This window comes from Symphalangus syndactylus, chromosome 14 (genome assembly GCF_028878055.3).
Source record: "Symphalangus syndactylus isolate Jambi chromosome 14, NHGRI_mSymSyn1-v2.1_pri, whole genome shotgun sequence".
NCBI classification, from domain to species: domain Eukaryota; kingdom Metazoa; phylum Chordata; class Mammalia; order Primates; family Hylobatidae; genus Symphalangus; species Symphalangus syndactylus.
This window is the reverse complement of record NC_072436.2, coordinates 92,551,058-92,575,367: the sequence shown is the minus strand read 5'-3', so window position 1 is coordinate 92,575,367 and position 24,310 is coordinate 92,551,058. Positions and strand designations below refer to the sequence as shown.

Below are 24,310 nucleotides of genomic sequence, written 5' to 3'. Positions count from 1 at the left end.
TGGGAGTGGTCCCTTCAAGCTGTTCTTGTGAGTTCTCACAAGATCTGGTGGTTTTACAAGGGGCTTTTCCCCAGTTTGCTCAGTACTTCTCTCTCCTGCCACCATTTGAAGAAGGACATTTTTGCTTCCCCTTCTGCCTTGATTGTAAGTTTCCTGAGGCCTCCCCAGCCATGCAGAACTATAAGCCAATTAAACCTTTCCATTATAAATTACCCAGTCTCAGATATATCCCTCTAGCAGCGTAGGAATGGACTAATACAGTAGTCATCAGATTGGCAAAAAAATTTTGGCAAGTACATGAAGCATTTGGTATATACATTCCTGGTTAGTGGTAACTGATTCAGCATTTTTTGGTAAGCAGTTTGTCATCAATTAAAGTTGAAGACTATTCTGTGACCAAATAATTCTACTTCTTGACATATGTTCAACTTTTAGATGTATACTCAAGAGGAATTTTTGGCACTTGTATTCCAGGTGATATGAACAAAGACTTCCATAACAGTAGTACTTGTAATAGCCCCAAACATAAACAATTAAATGTTCCTTAAGAGTATAAGAAATTATTGAATATTCATAAAATGGAATACTAGTCTCTATAAAAATGAATTACCGCTACAATAATGTTAATGAATTCGATGGGGGAAAAAACAAGTCTCAGAATGTCTTCCATATAATTTAATTTTATATGATGTTTAAATGTGGAAGGCTAAGTAATGTTTAAGGATTCTAACATCTGGGAAAAGTATAAAGAAAAAACCTTTTATTAACTCAGTCTTTAATGAGTTAAAAATGTGGAAAAATAAGTCAAAATTCTGATTGGTTAAACCAACATTTTGTGTTTAGTAGGTTTCTTAGTTATTTTGGGCAAAAAAGGCCATCACTGTGACACATCTAATTCTCTGTAATGCAGCATATTATGTTTTAGGTAGTGCTGAAAATTCTGTGGCTTTGTTTCCCTTATGTAGTCTCTGAAGCATTTCTCTCTTACCAATGTTAATACCAACCTAAGCAAAAATGCTCTCCTATGACCTTTTGGGAATTGATCAGAGAATTCCAATATGTAATTTTATATTTCTTATCCTAGAGTAGGATATCACTATAACATTGAACATAATATGCAGATGTGCAAATCTCTGTTAGACACCTTAGGAAATGCATGAGCTGCACAACTGTGAAAAAAAAAATAGTACTTTTAAATCCCAAGCCATCTTCTCAAGATACCGCCATGGCAGGCACACAGTCAAGCTCTAGAGGGGTTCCAGAGTGATTGTACTGGGTTGGTTTGAACTCTCCACTTTTATTTTTATTTATTTTTCTTATTTTATTTATTTATTTACATCTCCATAGAGACTGTCAAAAATTGCCAGTGCTGACTATATTGCAAGTAATTGCAGTGGGGTATTGGGAAAAGTTTTCAGTTAGCAATAATTGCACTCAGATAAACCTCATTGGCTACGATACTGATACTGCGCAAAGCCTGAACGCTCTCCACTTTAAAAATTCTCCTTGTGAATAATTTTTTTTCTTTTTTAGAATGTAGAAGATGGGAGCCTTAACACAAATGTGTACTTTGCTAAAGTGTATAGTACATTTATCTACTTTTTTGGATAGCAGTGTCTTGGCTTAGAAATTTGTTTATTAGTGGTTATATTAATTACTTGGATTAAGCTAGTTATACTCCTAAAAATTAGAATATATTTTTTAAATCCCACATCATACTATTTTGGGTTTTTATTTTGAGTAATATTTGTTATGTATCACAATTTTATGTGGTTCATTGAAATACTGTTCTTAAAGGAGTAATAAAAAGAAATGTTACATCACAGGCCCAGCTTTCCTTTTATTTATGCATTTGGCTTTATGAAGCAAACTGACCATGCATATTATTAATGCTCTGCTAGTGAATGTTTTCATTTCATTTTAAGATGCAGTTTCTCATAAGACTATAATTTTTAAAATAAATAAAATGGAAAGTTTTCTTGATTTTATTGTGAAATATACAGATCTTTTTGTAGTAATATTGCATATTTATATATTCCTGAAAACACTAAAATTGCGCACAGCTGATGGGCCAACTCACTCTAAAGTGAAAAATATGCAGCTTTGTAACCAGAATGCTAACAAAAATAAATCTTAATGAGAATACTAGAATATATTAAAACATATATGAAATTTTTCACAAACAAGTAATATGGTCAGTTTAGGATTTTAAAAAAAAGATGAACACTGTGCAAGGAAGGGTTGAAGCTACAGGATGATGGACGCCAGGGTAAAATGCATAAAGATTTGGAAAGAAGAGCTCATTAATCACTTCCAAGAAAGAGCATGTGGCCAAGCTGTGCCAAGAGGAAGAACATGGGTTGAATGAGAATTGTGTACCATACTGTCTTTTCAGCAGCTTGCTGCTTTCCACTGTGTTAGCCTATTTTGGGTTCAGCTGTTGTTATTTGGTAGTACAAAAACATAGGCTGAGAAGAATCATGTACAAACCAATATGACTTACATTATACTAAAATCATTCCCTTATTTACCAATGGGCTAATTCGTGTTATGGAAAAGGTTTGTAACAGAACAGGCTGTACTAAGAATACAAGAGGTGGCTTCTGTTTTTGACTTGAGCTCTCTCATAAGTCCATGACCTTTTTAAGATTTGATTTTTGTGTGTGAAATGGAAATACTACAACTAAAAATAATGTAGTACAGCCTTTTCTCCCTTGAGCTTGTTTTCATTTTAAACTATAAAAATAATAACACATTAAAGAAAAATTGGAAAATAGAATAACAGACAAAAATTAGCAATATAAACAACCGTTTTCTTTTTTGTATGTATTTTTTACTTTTTCACTGGTTTTTATAAGCTTTTTAATTTATTCACATTCTTCAAGTCAGTCATTTTTAATGGCTACTAAATATTAGATTGAATAGATGGGCTTTAGTTTATTATTTCTCTATTATAGAAAATGTAAGTTGTTTATAGTTTTCTGTTATCTTTAATAATTCTTGGATGAATATCTGTGTGTCTCTCCACACATCGTGGGCTGGGAAGGGAATATCTGTTTCCCTACATAAGATTATTTCACAAAGTGACACATTTGGAATTATTGGGTCAAAGAATGAAATTTTTAATAATTCTTGATACACATTTCCAGTTAGCTTTCCAAAATGGCCCTAGGTCCTTGCCCAAAATTGTTTATTTTATATTTTTTAAAATAAGTTTTTTATAGAATTTTTTAATTTATGTATTTGTTTGCTATTTGTATTTAATATGTGAGAAAAGATCATTTGCCTGTTTATCCATTGTGGTGGACTTGGTGTTCCAAATGGATAGTGCTCTGTCTATGGTCATAGCACCCTAAACATGCCTGATCTCATCTAAGTGGATAGTGCTCTAAAGTGTTCTATAAGGATAGTTTAGAAACAGCTTTTTTTCCTTCTTGAAAACACAATGACAGTTCAAACCTTACTAAGATAATGTCAGTACTTGTTTTTTAATAATGTCAATACTTGGTTTTTAAACTTTGCTTGGATTAACACTCTGTAACTCTGGCATATTTGCTGCCATACTATTTCTTTACATCTTAAAGTAATGAAATTTTATTGTAAACTTGTAATTCAGAGGAATAACATACTTGCAACCATTTAAATTACTTATGAGAAAATTTAGTCAATAGTTATCAAGAGACTGATTTTTGAGTATGTTACATTAATAAAACTCACTATTTCTGTTTTAAGTAGTATTGGTAAAAATACAAGTTTCTTGAGCGATTGAGAGTGACTCTAATGGCCAGAAATTTGAATATTGAACTTAGCCTCATTTATAATTTTGGCTCTGCTTTTTATTAGCTTTAGAACCTTAGGGAAATGGCTTACTTCATTTCCATTTCCTTATTCTTAACAATGAATTTCAGTTTTTTTTATTGTTACCATTTAGGATGTTTCCTACCATTAAAAATTCATTTCCAAAATAAATTAACTCTTCAAGGCAGTTAGTGCAGCATTTTGCAGAATAGACAAATAATTTGTATTATGAGTTCATTTCTATCTGAAATAATTATGATTTGAGTGTCTACTCATACTCAACATTTTGATAAGATTCATTAGGAATGCAAAAGTAAAAGACTCTTATCCCAGCTAGGCATGGTGGCTCATGCCTGTAATCTCAACACTTTGGGAAGCTGAGGTGGGAGGATTGCTTGAGGCCAATTGTTTGAGACCAGCCTGGGCAACCATAGCAAGACTCTGTTTCTATAAAAAATTTAAAAATTAGCTAGGCATGGTGGTGTGCGCCTATAGTCCCAGCTACTTGGGAGGCTGGGGCAGGAGGATCGCTTGAACCCAGGAGGTGGAGGTTACAGTGAGCCATGATATCGCCTCTGTACTACAGCCTGGGTGACGGAGTGAGACCCTGGTCTCTTTAAAAAAAAAAAAAAAAAAAAAAAAGACTTGCTCCTCATGGAATTCACAGTTGGAAAGGAAGGACATATATTGAACTAAGGAGTAGTTCAGAGTACGTAGAGATGATGCATTTTAAGGCTATGACAATAGAATCTGTAACGTAGTAAAATCTCAGCAAATGTTAGCCACTGCTGTTTGGTACTTTCTAATTTCTAGATGTAATGGAAGATAAATGGAGATTTAAGTGACAAGGCAAAAGTGAAACATTAGAAATTAATCACTCCCTTCTTTAACTGAACACTGGGTACGCTAAAGAGTGGTTTTTTGTTTGTTTTTTAAGGAAGCAAGACATTATTCAACCAATTCTCATTCGTCATGTTTTTAAGTCTATGAATAGAGAAACTTTGGTGATAAAATGAATAATTTGGTCACTTATATAGTACAGGATATCAGTTCTGAAATACATTGTGTGCTCATATATGTGAATGTTTATGTATGTGTGGTTTTCATAAGAGATTGAAACAGAAACCAAATCCGTTACCGTTTGATGTTTTCATTTTTACAGTGTTTTGATGTTTCAAGTTATGGGTGCACAGGAGAGAGATAAGAACTGGATATGGAAAGAATGCTGTTAAGATTTAAAATGAATAGGATTTGAGTCATTGGTGCTCATGGGTGTTGTGTACATACTGTTGCCAGCACATATTGTGGTTAGAGTTTTGTTTCCAGAGTCACTCTGCCTGGATTTAAATTCTGACAGTTCCACTTACGCTTAACCTCCCTGATTAATTTTCCTCATCAATAAAGTTGAATTAATAATAGTGCCTACCTTATAGGGTTTAATTGACAGTTAATTGAGATATCATATGTAAATTGTTTAGCACAATGCCTGGGCACTAAAGCATTATCTAAGGCTGTTGATAATGGAGTGCTCTGAGGCTAACTACTTCTGGTGGTAGCTCCCAGAATCCACATAAACTGTTCTACATCTAAAATTAACCAGTTTTTCTCTTTTACATAACTGACATAAAAAATAGAAATAAAATTAGCCGGTTTTCAGAATTCTTGAAGTAACCTGCCATCTATGTCTTAAGCAAAATAAAACTCTGGAGGTACCCCCCTCCAATTATTTCAGTTACACAAGCATAAGTGGGTTGAATAGGATAATAGTCGGTTTTTCACTGAATTTAGAAATGAGTTATCTTTATGAGCCATTGAAAATTAATTAAATAGCACATTAGCCTATTGCTTTCTTCTCTAGTCTGTTATTGTCTCATGGTAAAGTTTTTGAATAGAAGGGTGTTTAAAATGCAAAACAAAAATAATTTGAGAAAATAGAAATGCAAAAAGAATAGTAACAGCTATTTTTCGCTCTCCTTGAAAGTACAGGGACACTTCATACCTTACTAAGAGAATGCCAGCCTTGAAATGTCAGTACTTGAGATGATATAGAATGCAGAGTTTAAAAGTACTGGAATTTTAAAAAGAAATGATAACTTATAGTGAATTTAATTTGGCTAATAATAAATTTAGTGAATAAGAAGTGTTATCTTGTTAGACTTACAGAAGTATAGAGTGGAATGGTTGGTAACCAGATACGGGTGGTGGGGGTGGGAGGAGGGTGTAGGGAAGGGGGAGATGTTAGTCAAAGAGTACAAAGTTCTGGTTACACAAGAGGAGGAAGTGCTAGTGACCTATTGCATAGCATGGTGACTGTAGTTAATAATAATGTATATTTCAAAATTCCTAAAAGAACGTTTAAAATGTTCTCACCACAAAGAGAAATAGGTATGTGAGGTGATGGATATATTAATTAGCCTGATCTAATCATTTCACAGTATATACATGTATCATAATATCACATTGTACCCCATAAATATATATAATCATTATTTGTCGATTCAAAATAAATAATGAAATAAAAATGTTATCTCTTTTTAGTATGATGTGCTGTAAAAATAGTATGCATAGTTTCTTTTTCTAGTAAATATTTGAGATTTGAGGAAAGGGTTTATTTTAAAATATTGCTTAAATAATTTCAAATTTATTATTTTCAAGATTCAACTATTTGTATATAGTAAAATCATAGATTCTTAAGATACATATAAAGTCGTAATTCAAAGAAATAGCCTGTCCATTTTAAGTAATAATAGCTACTTCCTATTGGGTGGTTAGCATGGGCTAGGTACTTTACTAAGTATTTAAAATACATTATTTAATTGTGTTAATGTCACCCATACACCTGGTCCTATAAAGCTGCACTTTATTTACAGCCATTTCAATGAATATAAGTTATTTTCCTTGTATTATAACCATTAGTATCTTCATTATACAAATGTGGTGCTTAAATATTATGTGGGATAATTGACTGCAAAATTTCTCTGATTTGGGAATATTTACATATGTATTTTCTTTTTCCCAGAGTTTAAGAATCTAAAGTATTACATTGATAATTGTTTCCTTTGTTGCAGAACTATAAGAGTAAATGGGTCCAGTAATTCGAATGACTCCGGATAAGAGAGCTGAAACCCCAGGAGCTGAAAAGATTGCAGGATTAAGCCAGATTTACAAAATGGGAAGCTTGCCTGAAGCTGTTGATGCTGCCAGGCCAAAGGCCACTCTAGTGGACAGTGAGTCAGCAGATGATGAACTCACAAACTTGAACTGGCTTCATGAAAGTACTAATCTTCTAACAAACTTCAGCCTCGGAAGTGAGGGTCTTCCAATTGTTAGTCCATTGTATGACATAGAGGGAGATGATGTGCCATCCTTTGGACCAGCTTGCTACCAGAACCCAGAAAAAAAATCAGCAACTTCAAAGCCCCCATACTCCTTTAGTCTTCTCATTTATATGGCTATTGAGCACTCTCCAAATAAATGTTTGCCTGTCAAAGAAATTTATAGCTGGATTCTGGACCATTTTCCGTATTTTGCTACTGCACCAACAGGCTGGAAGAATTCTGTTCGACATAATCTGTCCCTGAATAAATGTTTTCAGAAAGTGGAAAGAAGCCATGGCAAGGTCAGTGTTTATGAACATTGCTGTATTTGGTGAGGTGTGGGGGAACTAATTAACATGGAGCCGTTAAAATATCTGGAAATCGGGGAGACAAGTAGTCAAAATCAAATTACTTCAGCTGAACTGAATTATATTCATTTGTTTTCACTTGAGATGTTTTAAAATTTCTTAAATATTGATATAAATTTAGCAGAATTATGTTTTGTCTACTATAGGTACCTAGATTAGTCTTTTTATTATTTTAGTTCTTTGTTTCTAGTTTCTGTAGTGTTCCTATAACTATCAGTATTTGATTCTTTATTCAATATGATAATCTGCCTTATAATCCAAGTATAGACCATTTAAATTAATGAAATTGATACGGTTGGGTTTAAATCCATCACCTTGCTATTTATTTGATTTTCTTTTCCACTTTTCCTGCCTTTTTTGGGATGAGGTGTTCTTCGCTTTTGGTTTTGGTTTTTGGTTTTTTTTTTTTTTTTTTTTGAGACAGTCTCAATCTGTCACCCAACCTGGAGTACAGTGGCGCGATCTCCGCTCACTGCAACCTCCACCTCCTGGGTTCCAGCGATTCTTATGCCTCAGCATCCAGAATAGCTGGAACTACAGGTGTGTGCCACCATGCCCAGCTAATTTTCGTATTTTTAATAGAGATGGGTTTTGCCATGTTGTCCAGACTGGTCTTGGAACTCCTGACCTCAAGCACCACCCACCTTGACCTCCCAAAGTGTTGGGATTACAGTGTGAGCCACTGTGCCCGGCCAAGGTGTTTTGTGTGTGTGTGCGTGTGTTTTTTTTTTTTTTTTTATGCTTCAATTTTATCTCTACTATTGGCTTATTATTTATGTATGTTAGTGGTTGCTATATGGTTTTCAGGTTTTCACCTTCAAATAATATTACACCATTTCACCTAACTGGCTCTTTACAGAAAAAGTTGCTTGGCGCCTGATGCCCTATTGGATTAATTCCTTTTGCCTGGAGAAGTTTATTTAAAATTTCTCATTATTCAGTTTTGCTGGCAATGGTTATTTTAAACTTTTTTGTGGGGTGCAGGTTTAGAATTCTAGGTTGACATTTTTTCTTCTATGTATTTTAAAGATGATTTATTGTCTTCTGGCTCCCATAGTTTTTGGTGAGAAGTCTGCTGTCGTTATTCCTCTTTATGTAATGTCTCTTTTTTTAATTGCTGCCTTCAGTATTTTTTCTTTCTCTCTTTATCACTGCTTTTCAGCAGTTTGACTATAATGGGCCTAGTTGTGTTATTCTTTATTTTTATCTTGTTTTGGTTTCTCAGTGGTTCTTAAATGTATGGTTTATTGCCTTTGATTAAATTTAGGAGACTTTTGCTCATTATCTCTTCAAATATTTCTTCTGCCTCACTCCTACTTTTAGGACTCCAAGTAAAAATATGTTAGACCATTTGCTATTTGTCTTACCTCTTGACTGCTTTGCCTTTCCCCCACTCTTTCTTTCTTAGTTTGGATAATTTTTATTGATTTTTCTATAGGTTCACTGTTTTTCTTTGTTGTGTTCATTCTGCTGATAAGCCCCAATGAAGGACTTCTTCATATTTTTAATTTCTAATGTTTTCATTTTCCTTTTAAAGAAGTTTCTGTCTCTGCTAAAATTCCCCAGTAGATCCATAAACATATTAATTATAGTCGTTATATAATGTCTGTCAGTTTCAATATCTGGTCCATCTCTGGATTGGGTTTTGCTAACTGTTTTAATCTCTTGTTTTTGTATGTATTTTATAATTTTGGATTGAATATCAGACATTGTAAAAGAATGGCAGGGACGGAAGTACGTAATATTTCTACCCAGAAATAGGCATGCCTCTACTTCTGTTAGGCTGTTAGTGTGAACAGGTTTTGGTCAGTCTAGTTAGTAATTGAGAAGAGTTTTGAGTGTTTGTTGTTGCAGTAATTACTGTCAGTACACCACACTCTTCAGACTCCTACAGAGATGAACTGCCAATACTTTGTGTTTAAAGTGAGGCCTGGAGCAATAGATGATTTTTTTGTCTCAGCATTACTGCTACAACTTCATCTTCCAGCTTGTGCCACATTTGAGGGTGGGAGAGAGGTAAGATAGCTCTCTCTGTTGCCCTCCCTACAGCACTAGGTTGCTATTGCTTGTTACTTGGAGCAAGGCTTTTGGATGGGGCAGAGTAGGATTCTGGGTTCTTCTCCAGCATTAGTCTTAAACAGGTTCTGCCTGCCTGTGCTTCAGGTGTGAGTCTTTCTGTGCCTCCCCCAGGAGCAGACAGTCTCTCCATCTACCCAGTATAGAGTCTAGAGCTGCATTTTTCAGTAGCAAAACGTACTCGTTCATGCCAGGAACCATCTCACCACTGCACTCCAGCCTGGGCAATAGAGGGAGACTCTGTCTCACAAAACAAAACAAAAAACATTGGATTCAACTTTGGCCGAGTGCAGTGGCTCACACCTGTAATCCCAGCACTTTGGGAGGCTGAGACAGGTGGATCACTTGAGCCCAGGAGTTAGAGACCAGCCTGGACAACATGGCAAAACCCTGTCTCTACTAAAATTAGAAAAAATTAGCTGGGCATGGTGGTACATGTAGTCCCAGCTACTCAGGAAATAGAGGTGGGAGGATTGCTTGAACCCTCGGAGGTTGCAGTGGGCCGAGATTGTGCCACTGCACTCCAGCCTGGATGACAAAGTGAGACCCTGTCTCAAAATAAAAAAATAAAGTGGACATGGTGGCTTACACCTGTAATCCCAGCACTTTGGGAAGCTGAGGTGGGCGGGTCACCTGAGGTTGAGAGTTCAAGACCAGCCTGACCAACATGGAGAAACCCTGTCTCTACGAAAAATACAACAAATTAGCCAGGCGTGGTGGCACATGCCTGTAATCCCAGCTACTCGGGAGGCTGAAGCAGGAGAATCGCTTGAACCTGGGAGGCGGAGGTTGTGGTGAGCCTAGATCATGCCATTGCACTCCAGCCTGGGCAACAAGAGTGAAACTCCGTCTCAAAAAAATAAAATGTGACAGGGTCCATCCTGTGAGGTGAGATGTAACATATGAACTGTTACCTTTGACAGAGCACAGAAATGGCAGTCGTAAAAGAATGTAAGAAAAAGAAGCCACCCAAATTTTAAATCAAATTATTAAAGACCAAATGTGAGCTAGCATGACAGCTTAGAATCCCTGACATTCCCAGAAGAAGAGTCTGCATCCACTAGCTAGGTCTTTTTCCACTGGCCTCCATCTGGTGCCCCAGGGGAAGACTGCAGGCAGGCCAGGAAGCATAAGAGAGAAACCTTTATGAATGAAGACAGATGTACAGAATCTGCCAAGGTTTAGGCAAAGATAGAGTCTAGAGCTGCATTCTTCAGTAGCCATTTATCCACATGTGGCTAGTGGTTGGCATATTGAACAGCTATAGGATATTTCTGTCATCATCAACAGTCCTTTTAGACAGTACTGTTCTAGAGTTCAAGCCAGTTTTCTACTCATTCCCATTATGGTAGAGAAACTCAGCCTAGTATTAGTGGGAGGTCTTGGGCAAAAGTGAGTGACCACTCCCTTTCCCAGTGGCAGCAGTTCTCTGTATCATCAGCAGATTTGAGCATGAGCAGATTTTCTGCCTTTCTAGTGGCACATGGCACATTGCCTTGTTAAATATGGGGATAGCTAGGTTTTATACTTCTCTTTTAGCAACAGCCATCCTTTGCCTGGGACTAGAGTGGGTGAAGTATTTTGCCTCTTCCTCAGTGGCAGACAGCTTTTGCTTTGTATTAGGGAAGAGACCGGGATATAGGTAGGTTTGTGTCTATCCTACAACACCACCTGATCTTCACCTTGTGCTTGTTCAGGGTCTAGAACATGGATGATCTTTGCCTAAACCTTGGCAGATTCTGTACATCTGTCTTCATTCGTAAGGGTTTCTCTCTTAGGCTTCCTGGCCTGCCTGCAGTCTTCCTCTGGAGCACCAGATGGAGGCCAGTGGAAAAAGACCTAGCCTAGTGGAGGCAGACTCCTCTTCTTCTGGGAATGTCAGGGATTCTAAGCTGTCATGCTAGCTCACATTTGGTCTTTAATAAATTTGTTTTAAAATTTGGGTGGTGTTTTTTTTCTTACATTCTTTCACGACTGCAATCTCTATGCTCTGCCAAAAGAAAGAGTTCATATGTTACATCTCACCTCACAGGATGGACCCTGTTACGATTTATTTTATTTTTTTATTTTGAGACAGGGTCTCACTTTGTCATCCAGGCTGGAGTGCAGTGGCACAATCTCGGCCCACTGCAACCTCCAAGGGTTCAAGCAATCCTCCTACCTCCATTTCCTGAGTAGCTGGGACTACGTGTACCACCATGCCCAGCTAATTTTTTCTAATTTTAGTAGAGACAGGGTTTTGCCATGTTGTCCAGGCTGGTCTCTAACTCCTGGGCTCAAGTGATCCACCTGTCTCAGCCTCCCAAAGTGCTGGGATTACAGGTGTGAGCCACTGCACTCGGCCAAAGTTGAATCTAATGCTTTTTGTTTTGTTTTGTGAGACAGAGTCTCCCTCTATTGCCCACGCTGGAGTGCAGTGGTGAGATGGTTCCTGGCGTGAAGGAGTTTAAGTTTTAAAAAGTAAGAAGGCAAACAGTTAATCATAATACAATATAGAAAGAAATGTAATAATAACAACATGAACAGAGTCAGAGAGGAGTTGATTAATTATTACCTAGCACAGTGGTCCCCAAACTTTTTGGCACTAGAGACTAGTTTTGTGGAAGACAGTTTTTCTGCAGCCTGAGGTGGGGACATGGGATACGGTTTTGGGATGAAACTGTTCCACCTCACATCATCAGTCATTAGATTCTCATAAGGAGCGCACAACCTAGATCCCCTCACATGCACAGTCCACAATAGGGTTTGAGCTCCTGTGAGAATCTAATGCATGGGCTGATCGGACAGGAGGCGGAGATCAGGTGGTAATGCTTCTCAACTTCCACTCTCCTCCTGCTCTGCGACCTGTTTCCTAAGAGGCCATGGACCTGTACCGGTCTCCAGCCTGGGGGTTGGGGACCCCCTAAACTAAAAGATTTGGGAAATTTTTATGGAAAAGTTTGCCATTGAAGTGTGCTTTGAAAAAAAAGAACAGGTTTTAGAAGGGTAGCATATGCCAAAGGGCAATAGTATATTCTGCCGGGAGTTTGGGGCAGTAGGCATATTCTCTGTTGGTGAGGAATGTATGAGAGCAGGGTGGAAGAGCAGAGTGATGCAGAATAGAATTGTGATGAATATCATGCTGAGTTGTTTGGACTTCAGTTTTGAGAGCAAACCAGTGACAGTTTTTAAGCCAGGAGCGTGATGGAGTTTCTCTGTATTTGACTTGTGACAGTGCGAATGATAGAGCAATATATTATCTTAAACAATACCTGAATTCATTTGCCAAAGGAATGTTACAGTTAGTAGTACCATGCAGAGATAGTTTCAGTGAAGATGTGGAATTTGAACACTTTGTAATCATTGCCCTCCTTATGTCTAAATCCACTGACTTCTTTTCTGTCTTATTCAACCTAAAACTGCATTATATGACATGATTAGCTCTGGGAATTCATCTTTTCTTTGATTTGTATAACACTGTGCGTAATTCTTTGTTTACCTGCATGGACTCTCCATCTTTTTCTTTTACCACTTGCCATTTAAACTTTAGTGTTCACTATTTTGTCTTTTTTGTTGATTTAGTGTTTTCTTAAATAATCTGATTAATTCCCATGGCTTAATATGTCATCTGTAATCTAATGACTTCTAGATCTTTCTCCTAAAGCCCAGACCTAAATTTGCAACTAATTATTAGATCTGGAGGTATCTCAAATTCAGTGTGTCCAAAATTGGACTTTATTCTTCTCTCTTCTCCAAGGATCTATTTGGGTCTCAGCTAGAAATCTGAGTCATCTTGGGTACCTGCTCTTTGCAATGCCTAAGTTATTTGAATGTCATATTTGAAAGGAATGTAGACATTATCCTGATGAACTTCCTTATTTTATAACCAAAAAAGTGAGATACGTGGTATTAATTGATCCTGGTCTAGAAAGCCTGTCAAAGCCAGGGGTTAGATTCTAGAAAAAACAGTATCTGGTAGCACCTATAAATACCTACAAGTTGCTTTTTTATTCTGGCCATTTCTTTTAGTTTCTACCATAACATTGGCCTTAGTTCAGGTCTTCCCCTCATTTCTCATCAAATTGAACTATTATATAAGTTGAGGAGTCAACATGAAGGATTGGATTCAGGTATGTTCCTAGATCCAGATAGATGTGTGACTTGGTGAAGTTAGACTCTCTGAGCCTCATTTTTACTTCAGGTTTTGTAACTAGTAACCTTTAGTAAATATGACTTACTAAATAAAAGCCAAACTTGTTAATATAGTTTTCAAGACCCTCCTCAGTTTGGCCTCTGCCTGTCTTTGCAGTTTTTTTTCTTCACTACTCCATGATCTACCCCCACAAGACTACTTGCTATTCCAGTATACTATAAATAGTCCTTGTTTATTTTGTTCCTCTATCTACACTGCATTTTCGTAATTCACTGTCGTTGGAGATAACATTTCCTCAAAGCCCAGCTCAGAAGTCACCTCTCAAGCGTTTCCTGCTTTTTTGTACTCATTTTGTGTGTTTATAGCATTCTGTTTTTTACCTTTATAACATACATATCCCAGTTATGTATAGATTTGCTTCTCCCATTAGGGAGGATATGAGAGCTCTCTGAGGTCAAGGCCTTAGTAGAATAGTCACTTAAGAGTGTGTGTGTGCCAGTTAGAATGGCGATCATTAAAAAGTCAGGAAACAACAGATGCTGGAGAGGATGTGGAGAAATAGGAACACTTTTACACTGTTGGTGGGACTGTAAACTAGTTCGACCATTGTGGAAGTCAGAGTGGCTATTCCTCAGGGATCTAGAACTAGAAATACCATTTGACCCAGCCATCCCATTACCGGGTATATACCCAAAGGACTATAAATCATGCTGCTATAAAGACACATGCACACGTATATTTATTGCGGCACTATTCACGATAGCAAATACTTGGAACCAACCCAGATGTCCAACAACAATAGACTGGATTAAGAAAATGTGGCACATATACACCATGGAATACTATGCAGCCATAAAAAATGATGAGTTCATGTCCTTTGTAGGGACATAGATGAAACTGGAAATCATCATTCTCAGTAAACTATCGCAAGGACAAAAAACCAAACACCGCATGTTCTCACTCATAGGTGGGAATTGAACAGTGAGAACACATGGACACAGGAAGGGGAACATCACACTCTGGGGACTGTTGTGGGGTGGGGGGAGGGGGGAGGGATAGCATTAGCAGATATACCTAATGCTAAATGACGAGTTAATGGGTACAGCACACCAACATGGCACATGGATACATATGTAACAAACCTGCACATTGTGCACATGTACCCTAAAACTTAAAGTATAATAATAATAAAAATAAATAAATAAATAAAACAATGAGATACCGCTGCAGAAAAAAAAAGTTGTGTGTGTGTGTCAGAAAGAGAAAGGGGGGAGTGATATTATTCAATAACCTTTTAAAAGCTCAGTGTCTTTTCTCATCTTATTGCATAATTCTCTTTAATTGTGATGTGGATGAACATTTAGGTTTCTAATTTTTTGTTATAAACACTGCTACAGTGAAAATCATCTCCCTATCCTTCCTCTTCTCTTTGCCTTCTTTGAAATTGATCTCCCTTTATTTTTCCTCTGTTATTTTGGTATTGTTATCCTCTGTCTTTTTTTAAACACTATACATATTTCATAATTATTTTATATAGTCTCCGTTTAAATTTACCCTTATAGTTAGCAGTGTCATTGTTTGCTATTGTTTATGCATTTAGAATTTCCTTAGTGATTTTATTCTTGAATTGTGTCACTTAATTCTTTTATACTCTTAGAACTATTGTGTTTATACTTATGATGATACATAAAAGGTAACCATCTACTAGGTACTTAGAAGTTAGGCAGGAATAGAGGTGATGTGGTGAGATTACAGCTCTTAAGTTTGGAATTGATCAGCGTTGCTTTTGAGTGGAATAATCTAGGAAAAGTATGGTGTAATGAAGCCAAGGAAGCTAAGCTTAAGTGTGAATGGCCAACAGTGTCAGTTGTTGCAGAACACTTGAAAATGATTGGCTAAGAAGAAGTTGTTGAGAAAGTAGCAGCCAAAAGATTAGGATTCAAAATATGTAATAAGTGCTGTGCTGGCTGGGCATAAGTGCTGTGCTGGCTGGGCACGGTGGCTCACACCTGTAATCCCTGCACTTTTGGAGGCCAAAGTGGGCGGATCACAAGGTCAAGTCCAGCATGGGCAACATGGTGAAACCCCATCTCTACTAAAAATACAAAAATGAGCTGGGTGTGGTGGCGTGTGCTTGTAATCTCAGCTACTTGGGAGGCTGAGGCAGGAGAATCGCTTGAACCCAGGAGGCAGAGGTTGCAGTGAGCTGAGACCGCACCACTGCACTCCAGCCTGGCAACAGAGTGAGACTCCGTCTCAAAAAAAAAAAAAAAAAAAAAAAAAGTGCTGTGCTGATAAATGTTTAACAACTGGCTAGGGATGGGCTGTTTAGATTTTGCAGATTTCCGTGGTATAATATTTCCATCATGGCCAATTTCAAGCTACCAACATCATGTCATTAAATGTGGAGTTGAGAAGCGATGTTTACTATCAACAGTATACCATTATAGAAGAAACTCATATAATTCAATAAGAAAATGAAAATCTAATAGAAAAATGGGGAAGTGTATGAATAGGCAGTTCACAGAGGAGGAAACACAAATAGTCAATAAACATAAAGATGTTTATCTTACTAGTAATGTGTGTAAGGGACATTCAAATTAAAGGAACAAAAAATGCTTTTTTATCTATTAGAATTCAGAAATTTTAAATATTTGATAATATCGAATAAGATGAGGACATGAGTAAATATTGATACTTTCACACCATTGATAGGAGTGTATTAATATGACCATTCTTGAGGGCACCCTGGCAGTAGTTACTAGAATTAGAAATGGGCTCTTCTTTGATCTAGCAGATCATATTCTGATTTCTCCCCTAGAGTAACATTCATACTTGCACAAAGAAGATGTGTGTGATAATATTCACAGTGGTATTATTTTTAGTAAAAGAAAACCATATGTTCAATAGTATGATTTGTGGTAGTACTCAAAAGGGAGTTGGTCACATCTATAATTTTTAAATGTATACATTTTTAATGTAATTAACCTGAGTGTTTTGAATGTTCAGAGAAAGGAAGAAATTAAGGAAGTGAGAGCTAGAGAATGGGAAAGGATGCAATCCAGAGTATAGGTAGAATTTGATAACAGAAAGGAGAGAAATCATCTTACAATTTTAAAAAAGGGATAAATATGGTAATATATTGGCATAAAAATTAGCAAGCTATCACCACAAGTCAGGGTGGGAGGGAAGGAACTTGTAAATCATCTTCATAAAAATCAGTTAACTATTTTGCCTAAATGTCTGAGATTTAGACAAAGAGATACATTCAAGTAGATTTGGGAATGCATGTGGATTTTCTTTTTTTAATTTATGAAACGTTTCTTGTGACAGAATGACAGTATTTTTCTTCCAATCTGTGGAAGTCAAATATACTTAGTTGCATTAAATGTTAGAATTGGATTTGGCAACCTTGATAACACTTTTCTGATGAATGGCTGTTATCTAGAGATGATAATCCCAATAGAAGGCAGAATGGCAAGATCTAGATCAAACTATGAAGTGGCAATGATAGCCGCTGATACAGCTGCTGATCAGATTTTTTTCTCCCTATCATCATACCATTTTTACTACTCTGAAAAGACAGGTCTAACAATCCTGGTTTGGTATTTATTTGTCTCTGGATTTTAAATTTATTAAAATTATATGTGGTTGTCTTTTGTTTTGGTTCAGCTTGCTTTGGTTTGGGCTTTATGTTTTAAATGTTAACATCTGGCTGGGCACAGTGGCGCGTACGCCTGTAATTCCAGCACTCTGGGAAGTTGAGACACGAGAATCACTTGAACCCAGAGGCAGAGGTTGCAGTGAGCCAAGATCGTGCCACTGCATTCCAGCCGGGATGACAGAGCAAGACTCTGTCTCAAATTTTAAAAATAAATAAAAATAAAAATTGGCCAGGCATGGTGGCTCACGCCTGTAATCCCAACACTTTGGGAGCCGAGGCAGGTGGATCACTTGAGGTCAGGAGTTCAAGATCAACCTGGCCAACATAGTGGAACCCCGTCTCTACTAAAAATACAAAAATTAGCCGGGCATGGTGGTGCGCACCTGTAATCCCAGCTACTTGGGAGGCTGAGGCAAGGGAATCTCCTGAACCTGGGAGGCGGAGGTTGCAGTGAGCTGAGATCGTGTCACTGCACTCCAGCCTGGGTGACACAGCGAGACTGTCTGGGAAAAAAAAAAAAAAAAAATTAACATCCAAGTCTTGTATGTACTTTTCTAAATTTTTATAAAGCCCATCTTAAACATTATTACTGTGAGATTTTAGCTGGGAAACATGGAACTAGATTTTTTCCTAGTGTGGTAAAATTTTAATCAGTTAATTATTTTTAACTCAGAGGTTCTAAAAGCCACTGAAAATCATTACCACTTTATAGTTTTATCTAGGCCTTGCCATTTTGCCTTCTTTTTGGTAGTAGACAAGGTGAGCAACTCTATTAAAATATACAGGATAAGTTCATAAAAACATTTTAGGAATAATGAACATTGCCTCTTCTCCCAATCTAGTCTTTACCACTTCTGTTAAGACAAGTCTTTTTAAAGTTCACCTTTTAGTATATTCAAAGTTTCTTCAAAACCTTTAGCAGTTCTCTACCAAGTAAATTCAGAAGCCTTAGAGTTCTAAAACGCAAAATAATAAAATGAGAGAATGCTCATTTCCTGTTTCTGTTGCACAGAAGACTATTTTGTTATAGGCAAATTTAGTTTTAAACAGTTATTGTTTGTATGCTCTTATCTAAGCCCAATAATATAGGAGCAAAGGTTTCAAGTGGAAAATTAGTTAAAAATAAGTTTCTTTTTGCTGTAGACTCTAAAATGTAGATTAGCAAATACAGAGTTTTATCTCTTGTTCATGATAGTTCATGAACAGACCCAGTGAAAGGAAGTGCTGCCATGGTAACATAAACCAGACTGTTACTTGAGACCATACTCAAGATACTTAACTGCCCTGAAACTGCACGTTTTCAATACCAGTTTTTCCAATTTGCTATTTCAAGGAAATAGCAACTCTACTGTGATCAAAACAATTTGCAGTCCCCTCACAACAGAATTTGAAAAGTAGACTTGAACTAAACAATTTCTAGGAGCGTAATCTCAGGAATTCCAAGATAGAGCATAGCTAGCATTATTAAAATAATTGTCTTGGTCTGTGTGTGAAAAGTAATGCTGCATATCTTTTCTATATGAAACTGAATTGGCTTTGGGGCAAAAGATGTTGTAGGTGCTAACATTTTAATTCTTCTTTTTTTTTTTTGAGACAGCGTTTCACTCTGTCACCCAGGCTGGCTTCAGCCTCCTGAATAGCTGAGACTATAGGCGCACACCACCACACCAGGCAAATTTTTTCTATTTTTGTAGAGACAGAGTTTTGCTATGTTGCTTACGCTGGTCTTGAACTCCTGAGCACAATCAGTCACCTGCGCCGGCTTCCCAAAGTGCTAGGATTACAGACGTGAGCCACCGCACCTGGCCTGGTGCTAACATTTTTTCCCCTGTCATCAAAACACGTTTATCATTTGGTCCAGGTGACTGAACATATAGCTCAGTTAAGAAGTTTCATTTAATCCAAAAATACATTTGTAAAACTTGTCTTTTCTTGAAAAAAAAAAAAAAAAAGAAAATGTCAAATACTTTTTTAGTATAGTTAATGTGATATCTTGCTGCTAAACACCAGGAAAATGTTTCTCCTGATAATCCAGTGCATTTCTTTCTTTATGACAGTGTGATATGACAACCATGGTTTTTCTATTTATGTAAATTGCCAGCATAGTAAAAAACTGCCTTACAGTCAATTGCTGCACCTTTTCACAGGCAAAAGGTTTTATTCTCTCCTGAATTTATTTTATCCCGTTTTTTTACCACCTGACTTTTGCCTTTTATTCAGAACTAATTTATTTTTTTCTTATTGTTGATTTTTTTTCAAAATTCCTTCCTCTGTGGAAAGTAAAGGAGTAGGAACATACTATTATTCAACCAACATGCAGCAAACCCTTATGTATGTCAGTTTCAGAATGGCCCCTTAATATTCACCTATTTTGCAGCTATGTCTCTTGCCTATAAATCCTCTTATTTGAATCTCATTACAATTCAGTGAAGTGGCCTGCATTGTTGTTTTACTTTATGGGTAAAATGTAAATGAGAAGTCTTACTCTCAAAAATTAAATGATTTGCCCAATGTCACATAGCCAGTCAATAAGTAGTGATCGGGACCTTGGTTTTTGAACCTATAGAACAGTGTTCTTTCATTTTGCCATTCTGCTATAAAAATTATGAAACGATATTCAGAGATAAAAGAGCCTCAGTAATAGATTAGTATTACCTTGAAAAAGAGTGTGGGAAATGGAAGGACTCTGGAGATCATCACATTAAATCTTAATAGCAATCATAATAGCTTATATCATAGATGATTTGATACATGCAAAAAGGAGTATGAGAATGGGAAACAAGTAAATTTCGTTATCTAAATAATTGTTAATGTAGTTGTAAAGGTAATTCAAATTTTAAGAAAGAGTTTTTGAAGTAGAAAAGGCATAATATAAAACCAGAAGGTAATAACATTTGAACCTCACTAATCTTGTGAATTAGAGGAAGTTTTGTACATCATAGGATGACTTTTAGTCACTACAGTGCACACATAGCAAGCTCACTTCAACCTTAGTTTCATACTCAAAAGGTGCTAGAGATTATTTTCCCCCTGCACATTTATTTAAAACATTTAGACGCTGACTGTTTATGTATAAAAGTTCCTAGTTAGTTATTCTTGTGCATTTTATTCTAGGTTAATGGAAAAGGTTCCTTATGGTGTGTTGATCCGGAATATAAACCCAATCTTATCCAGGCACTGAAGAAGCAACCTTTTTCTTCAGCATCTTCACAAAAGTAAGGATCTTCCGTATAACTGTCAGTGGTGATTTACAGGATTTCACTGTGTGAGATGGAGAAACTTCAAGGTCCAGGGTATTTTGTTTCTGTTTTTTTATTGTATAAAGAAGTATTTATGTTTTATTTAGTTTTTAGTTTTTGTTTTGTTTTGTGAGACAGAGTCTTACTCTGTCACCTAGGCTGGAGTGCAGTAGCAAGATCTTGGCTCGCAACCTCCCTCTCCTGGGTTATGGTGATCCTCCCACCTCAGCTTCCCTAGTAGCTAGGACTACAGGCACGCACCACCACTCTCAGGTAATCTTTGTCTTTTTAGTAGAGACGCGGTTTCACCATGTTGGCCTGGGTGGTCTCTAACTCCTGACTTCAAGTGATCCTCCCACCTCTGCCTCCCAAAGTGCTGGGATTACAGGCGTGAGCCACCATGCTTATCCTGTTTTTTTCTTTTCTTCTTTTTTTTTTTTTTTTTAAGAAGTATTTATGGATAAGACATTAGCCTAAGTTAGTTTTCCTTATGGTCTAATTTGTGTTTCTAGAAAACAGGAAATTGGTTACTTGAGAACATAACACTCTGGGAAATATAGTCAGTATTGAGTATAAGTAAACCCTAAAGAAAGTTATAATATAATTTCAGTTACAAACAGGTCAGATCATTTTAATTGTCTGCAATGCTAATGCTAACCTAAAAATGAAGGAAATTAAAAATATATTTAAAATCTTTTAATAAGATTATGAAGTTTGTCGTTATAACATTTTATATACATATGTAGGTTTCTTTTTCTGTTTTAGGTTTTTTTTGGTAGTACTTAATGTTTGAAAAGTATGTTCAAGTCTAAAATTTTTAAATGTTTGGCAAATAAAATAATGCTTTGAACTTTGTTTTTATTTTTTCTGGTAAATAGAATTGTACTGTATTTGCTTATAATTTTCCTTGTCTTTGTTTTCAATCCCAGTAACCCCTATTGATCTTCTAGCTTCCTCATTTTAAGTTAAATCGGAAAATAATATGACCTTCTTAAATCTGATTTTTCCTTTTTCTAAAGAAGACTTTAGAGTCTTCTACAATTTATCATGTACCTTCATTTGAATTGAAAATCCCAGATTTGGTTAAAATACTTTTAAGGGTAGTTTATAATAGCTAACTTGTTTTTTGAAAAATTTCAAAAGATTTTTAATAAAGTAATAAATGGAATTTGTAAACATGCAAAAAAGTAGAGAGAAAGTTATAATGAACTCCCAGCTGCAGCATTCATCAACGTTTCATACAGTGGTTAATTTGAATTCTTTAAGTATTGTTAGATAACTTGTAGAGGAGTGGTTGTAGCTGGAATACAGTAAATAGCTGGGAAGGCTAAAGTTGAAATATCAGTAATATGTTCACTCACTGAGATTTTAAGCTTCTTTACCATATTTGTAGATTAGATGGATCATTATAAAAAGAATAACTGAGTGGTTTATCTTTATGAAATGAAACCTAGAAAAGAAGTTACCAGATTTCATAGTCTCATTTGGAAATTGATATCTTTATTAATTAATTTTGGTTATTATGAGGCATTTTAAATAATAATTTAGAAACTAATGGTGAGTTCTATTGATGTTCACCTATGTGTTTTACTTAGCTGTGTTGGGTTTTTTTTTTTTTTTTAACTGAAGATTAAGCCTGGGCAACATGGCGAAACACTGTCTCTACCAAAAATACAAAAATTAGCTGGGCGTGGGTAGTGCACGCCTGTGGTCCCAGCTACTCAGGAGGGTGAGGTGGGAGGATCGTTTGAGCCTTGGAGGCAGAGGTTGCAATGAGCCAAGATGGTGCCACTGCACTCCAGCCTGGGTGACAGACTGAGACCCCATCTCAAAAAAAAAAAAGATTATATAAAAGAATTGGCACCATTTTTTCTAAACCATCACAAATATATTTTGCTGTCTTTGATATATTGTATTTTCATGTTTCTATCTTTTAGCCTTAATCATAAGTTTAAATGTTAAAAGTGATCTTGTGGCTTTAAAAGAAGATAAAAACTATGGTCGGGTGAGGTGGCTCAAGCCTGTAATCCCAGCACTTTGGTAGGCCGAGGCCAGTGGATCACCTGAGGTCAGGAGTTTGAGACTAGCCTGGCCAACATGTTGAAAACTGTCTCTACCAAAAATACAAAAGTCAGCTGGGTGTGGTGGCACATGCCTGTAACCCCAGCTACCCGGGAGGCTAAGGCAGGAGAATCGTCTTGAACCCAGGAGGCAGAGGTTGCAGTGAGCCGAGATTGCACCACTGCACTCTAGCCTGGGCGACAGAGCGAGACTCTGTCTCAAAAAAAAAAAAGATTAAACTACAACGTAAGGGTTATATATAACCTTTTGACTTTAAACCCTTAATATAAAATGAAACATTTTCCCCTTTACGTTGTTTGGCAAAATAACAGTTCCATCTGACATGCTTTTGTGTAGCCCTTGCATATAAGAATTTGTAAGTCTGAGGAAAAGAGTGAGATACAGTATATGTAAAACTATGAATAGGAAATAAACTTTTAGTTAACAAATAGATTTTTTTTCATACTATCATAAATTCCAAAGAAGAGAAGTAGTTTTTCCCAAAAATATTTTAATTCCTGGATTAAAAAAAGAACTGTTGATGTCTTTCCATGAATATAGAAAGTTTAATTTTATGTTTATTAATAAAATCAGGAACATACCTGTTTGCTATCACTACCAAGTGTTCCTTAACTGTGAATTTTGGTAAATGCTTTTATTTCTGTGGTAATACCTATATTAGTATTACATCAAACTTAAGCATCCAAGGCAAAACCAAACAGTAACTATCATGTATCATCTATGGTTCCAGGCATTTTAAATGCATTATTCTTATTTAATTATCACAACAGCCTATGTGGGAGATTTAATTATTCCTATTTTACAGATGAAGAAACTAAGAGATTAATTATTTTGCCTAAGAACATCCAAATAGTTGTGATTTAATTTTGGCTCCTATGCTTTTTCTGCTTTGGCAGACTTTCTAAATTGAGTAGTATTAGCAAAGAAAACAACGTAAAAATAGTTTGTTTTTGGTGGTAGAAATTAGCTGTATTTGTGACTAAGTTCTAGAAAAAGTGAAATAGTTGGGTGCGAGTGGCTCACGCCTGTAATCCCAGCACTGTAGGAGGCCAAGGCAGGTAGACTGCTTGAGCCCAGGAGTTTGAGACCAGCTTGCACAACATGGTAAAACCCTTTCTCTACCAAAAAAAAAATAAAAAAATTAGCCACACATGGTGGTGCATGCTTGTGGTCCCAGCTACTCAGGCAGCTAAGGTGGGAGGATCACCTGAGCCCAGAAAGTCAAGGCTGCAGTGAGCTGAAATCATGCCACTGCACTCCAGCCTGGGTGGCAGAGTGAGAGAGAACCTGTCAAAAATTAGGGGGAAAAAAGTGAAGTAAAAATTTTTATAAGCACGTTTGCTTTTCTGTTTGTTTTTCAGTGGTTCTTTATCACCTCACTATTTAAGCTCTGTAATCAAGCAGAACCAGGTGCGAAACCTCAAAGGTATGTGTGAGTATCAATACAGTCATGCACCACACAACAATCTTTTGGTCAACAACGGGCTGTGCATAACAATGGTGGTCCCCTAAGATTATAATGGAGCTGAAAAATTTGTATTGCCTGGTACCCTGGTAGCGTGTTGTAACATTGTGGCACAACGCATTTACTGAAGTTTGTGGTGATGCTGGTGCAAGCAGACTCACTGCACTGC

At 36.5% G+C, this 24,310-nt stretch overlaps 1 protein-coding gene and 1 non-coding gene across 6 annotated transcripts in view; one reads left to right on the top strand and one right to left on the bottom strand.

Annotated features, from left to right (window-relative positions):
- The window catches only part of FOXN2 (forkhead box N2), a 65,632-nt gene that overhangs the window by 24,590 nt on the left and 16,732 nt on the right, over positions 1 to 24,310 (top strand). For all 5 annotated transcript variants that reach the window (XM_055240860.2, XM_055240861.2, XM_055240862.1 and 2 more), the window contains 3 exons: positions 6,867 to 7,417; positions 20,470 to 20,570; positions 24,038 to 24,102. In XM_055240860.2, the coding sequence (XP_055096835.1) occupies positions 6,881 to 7,417; positions 20,470 to 20,570; positions 24,038 to 24,102 (703 nt within the window). In that variant the 5' untranslated portion in view covers positions 6,867 to 6,880. The remainder of the gene's footprint in view (positions 1 to 6,866; positions 7,418 to 20,469; positions 20,571 to 24,037; positions 24,103 to 24,310) is intronic.
- On the bottom strand, positions 1,339 to 1,478 carry LOC129463395 (U4 spliceosomal RNA). The gene has a single exon (XR_008651164.1). It is a non-coding gene; the product is annotated as a U4 spliceosomal RNA (small nuclear RNA).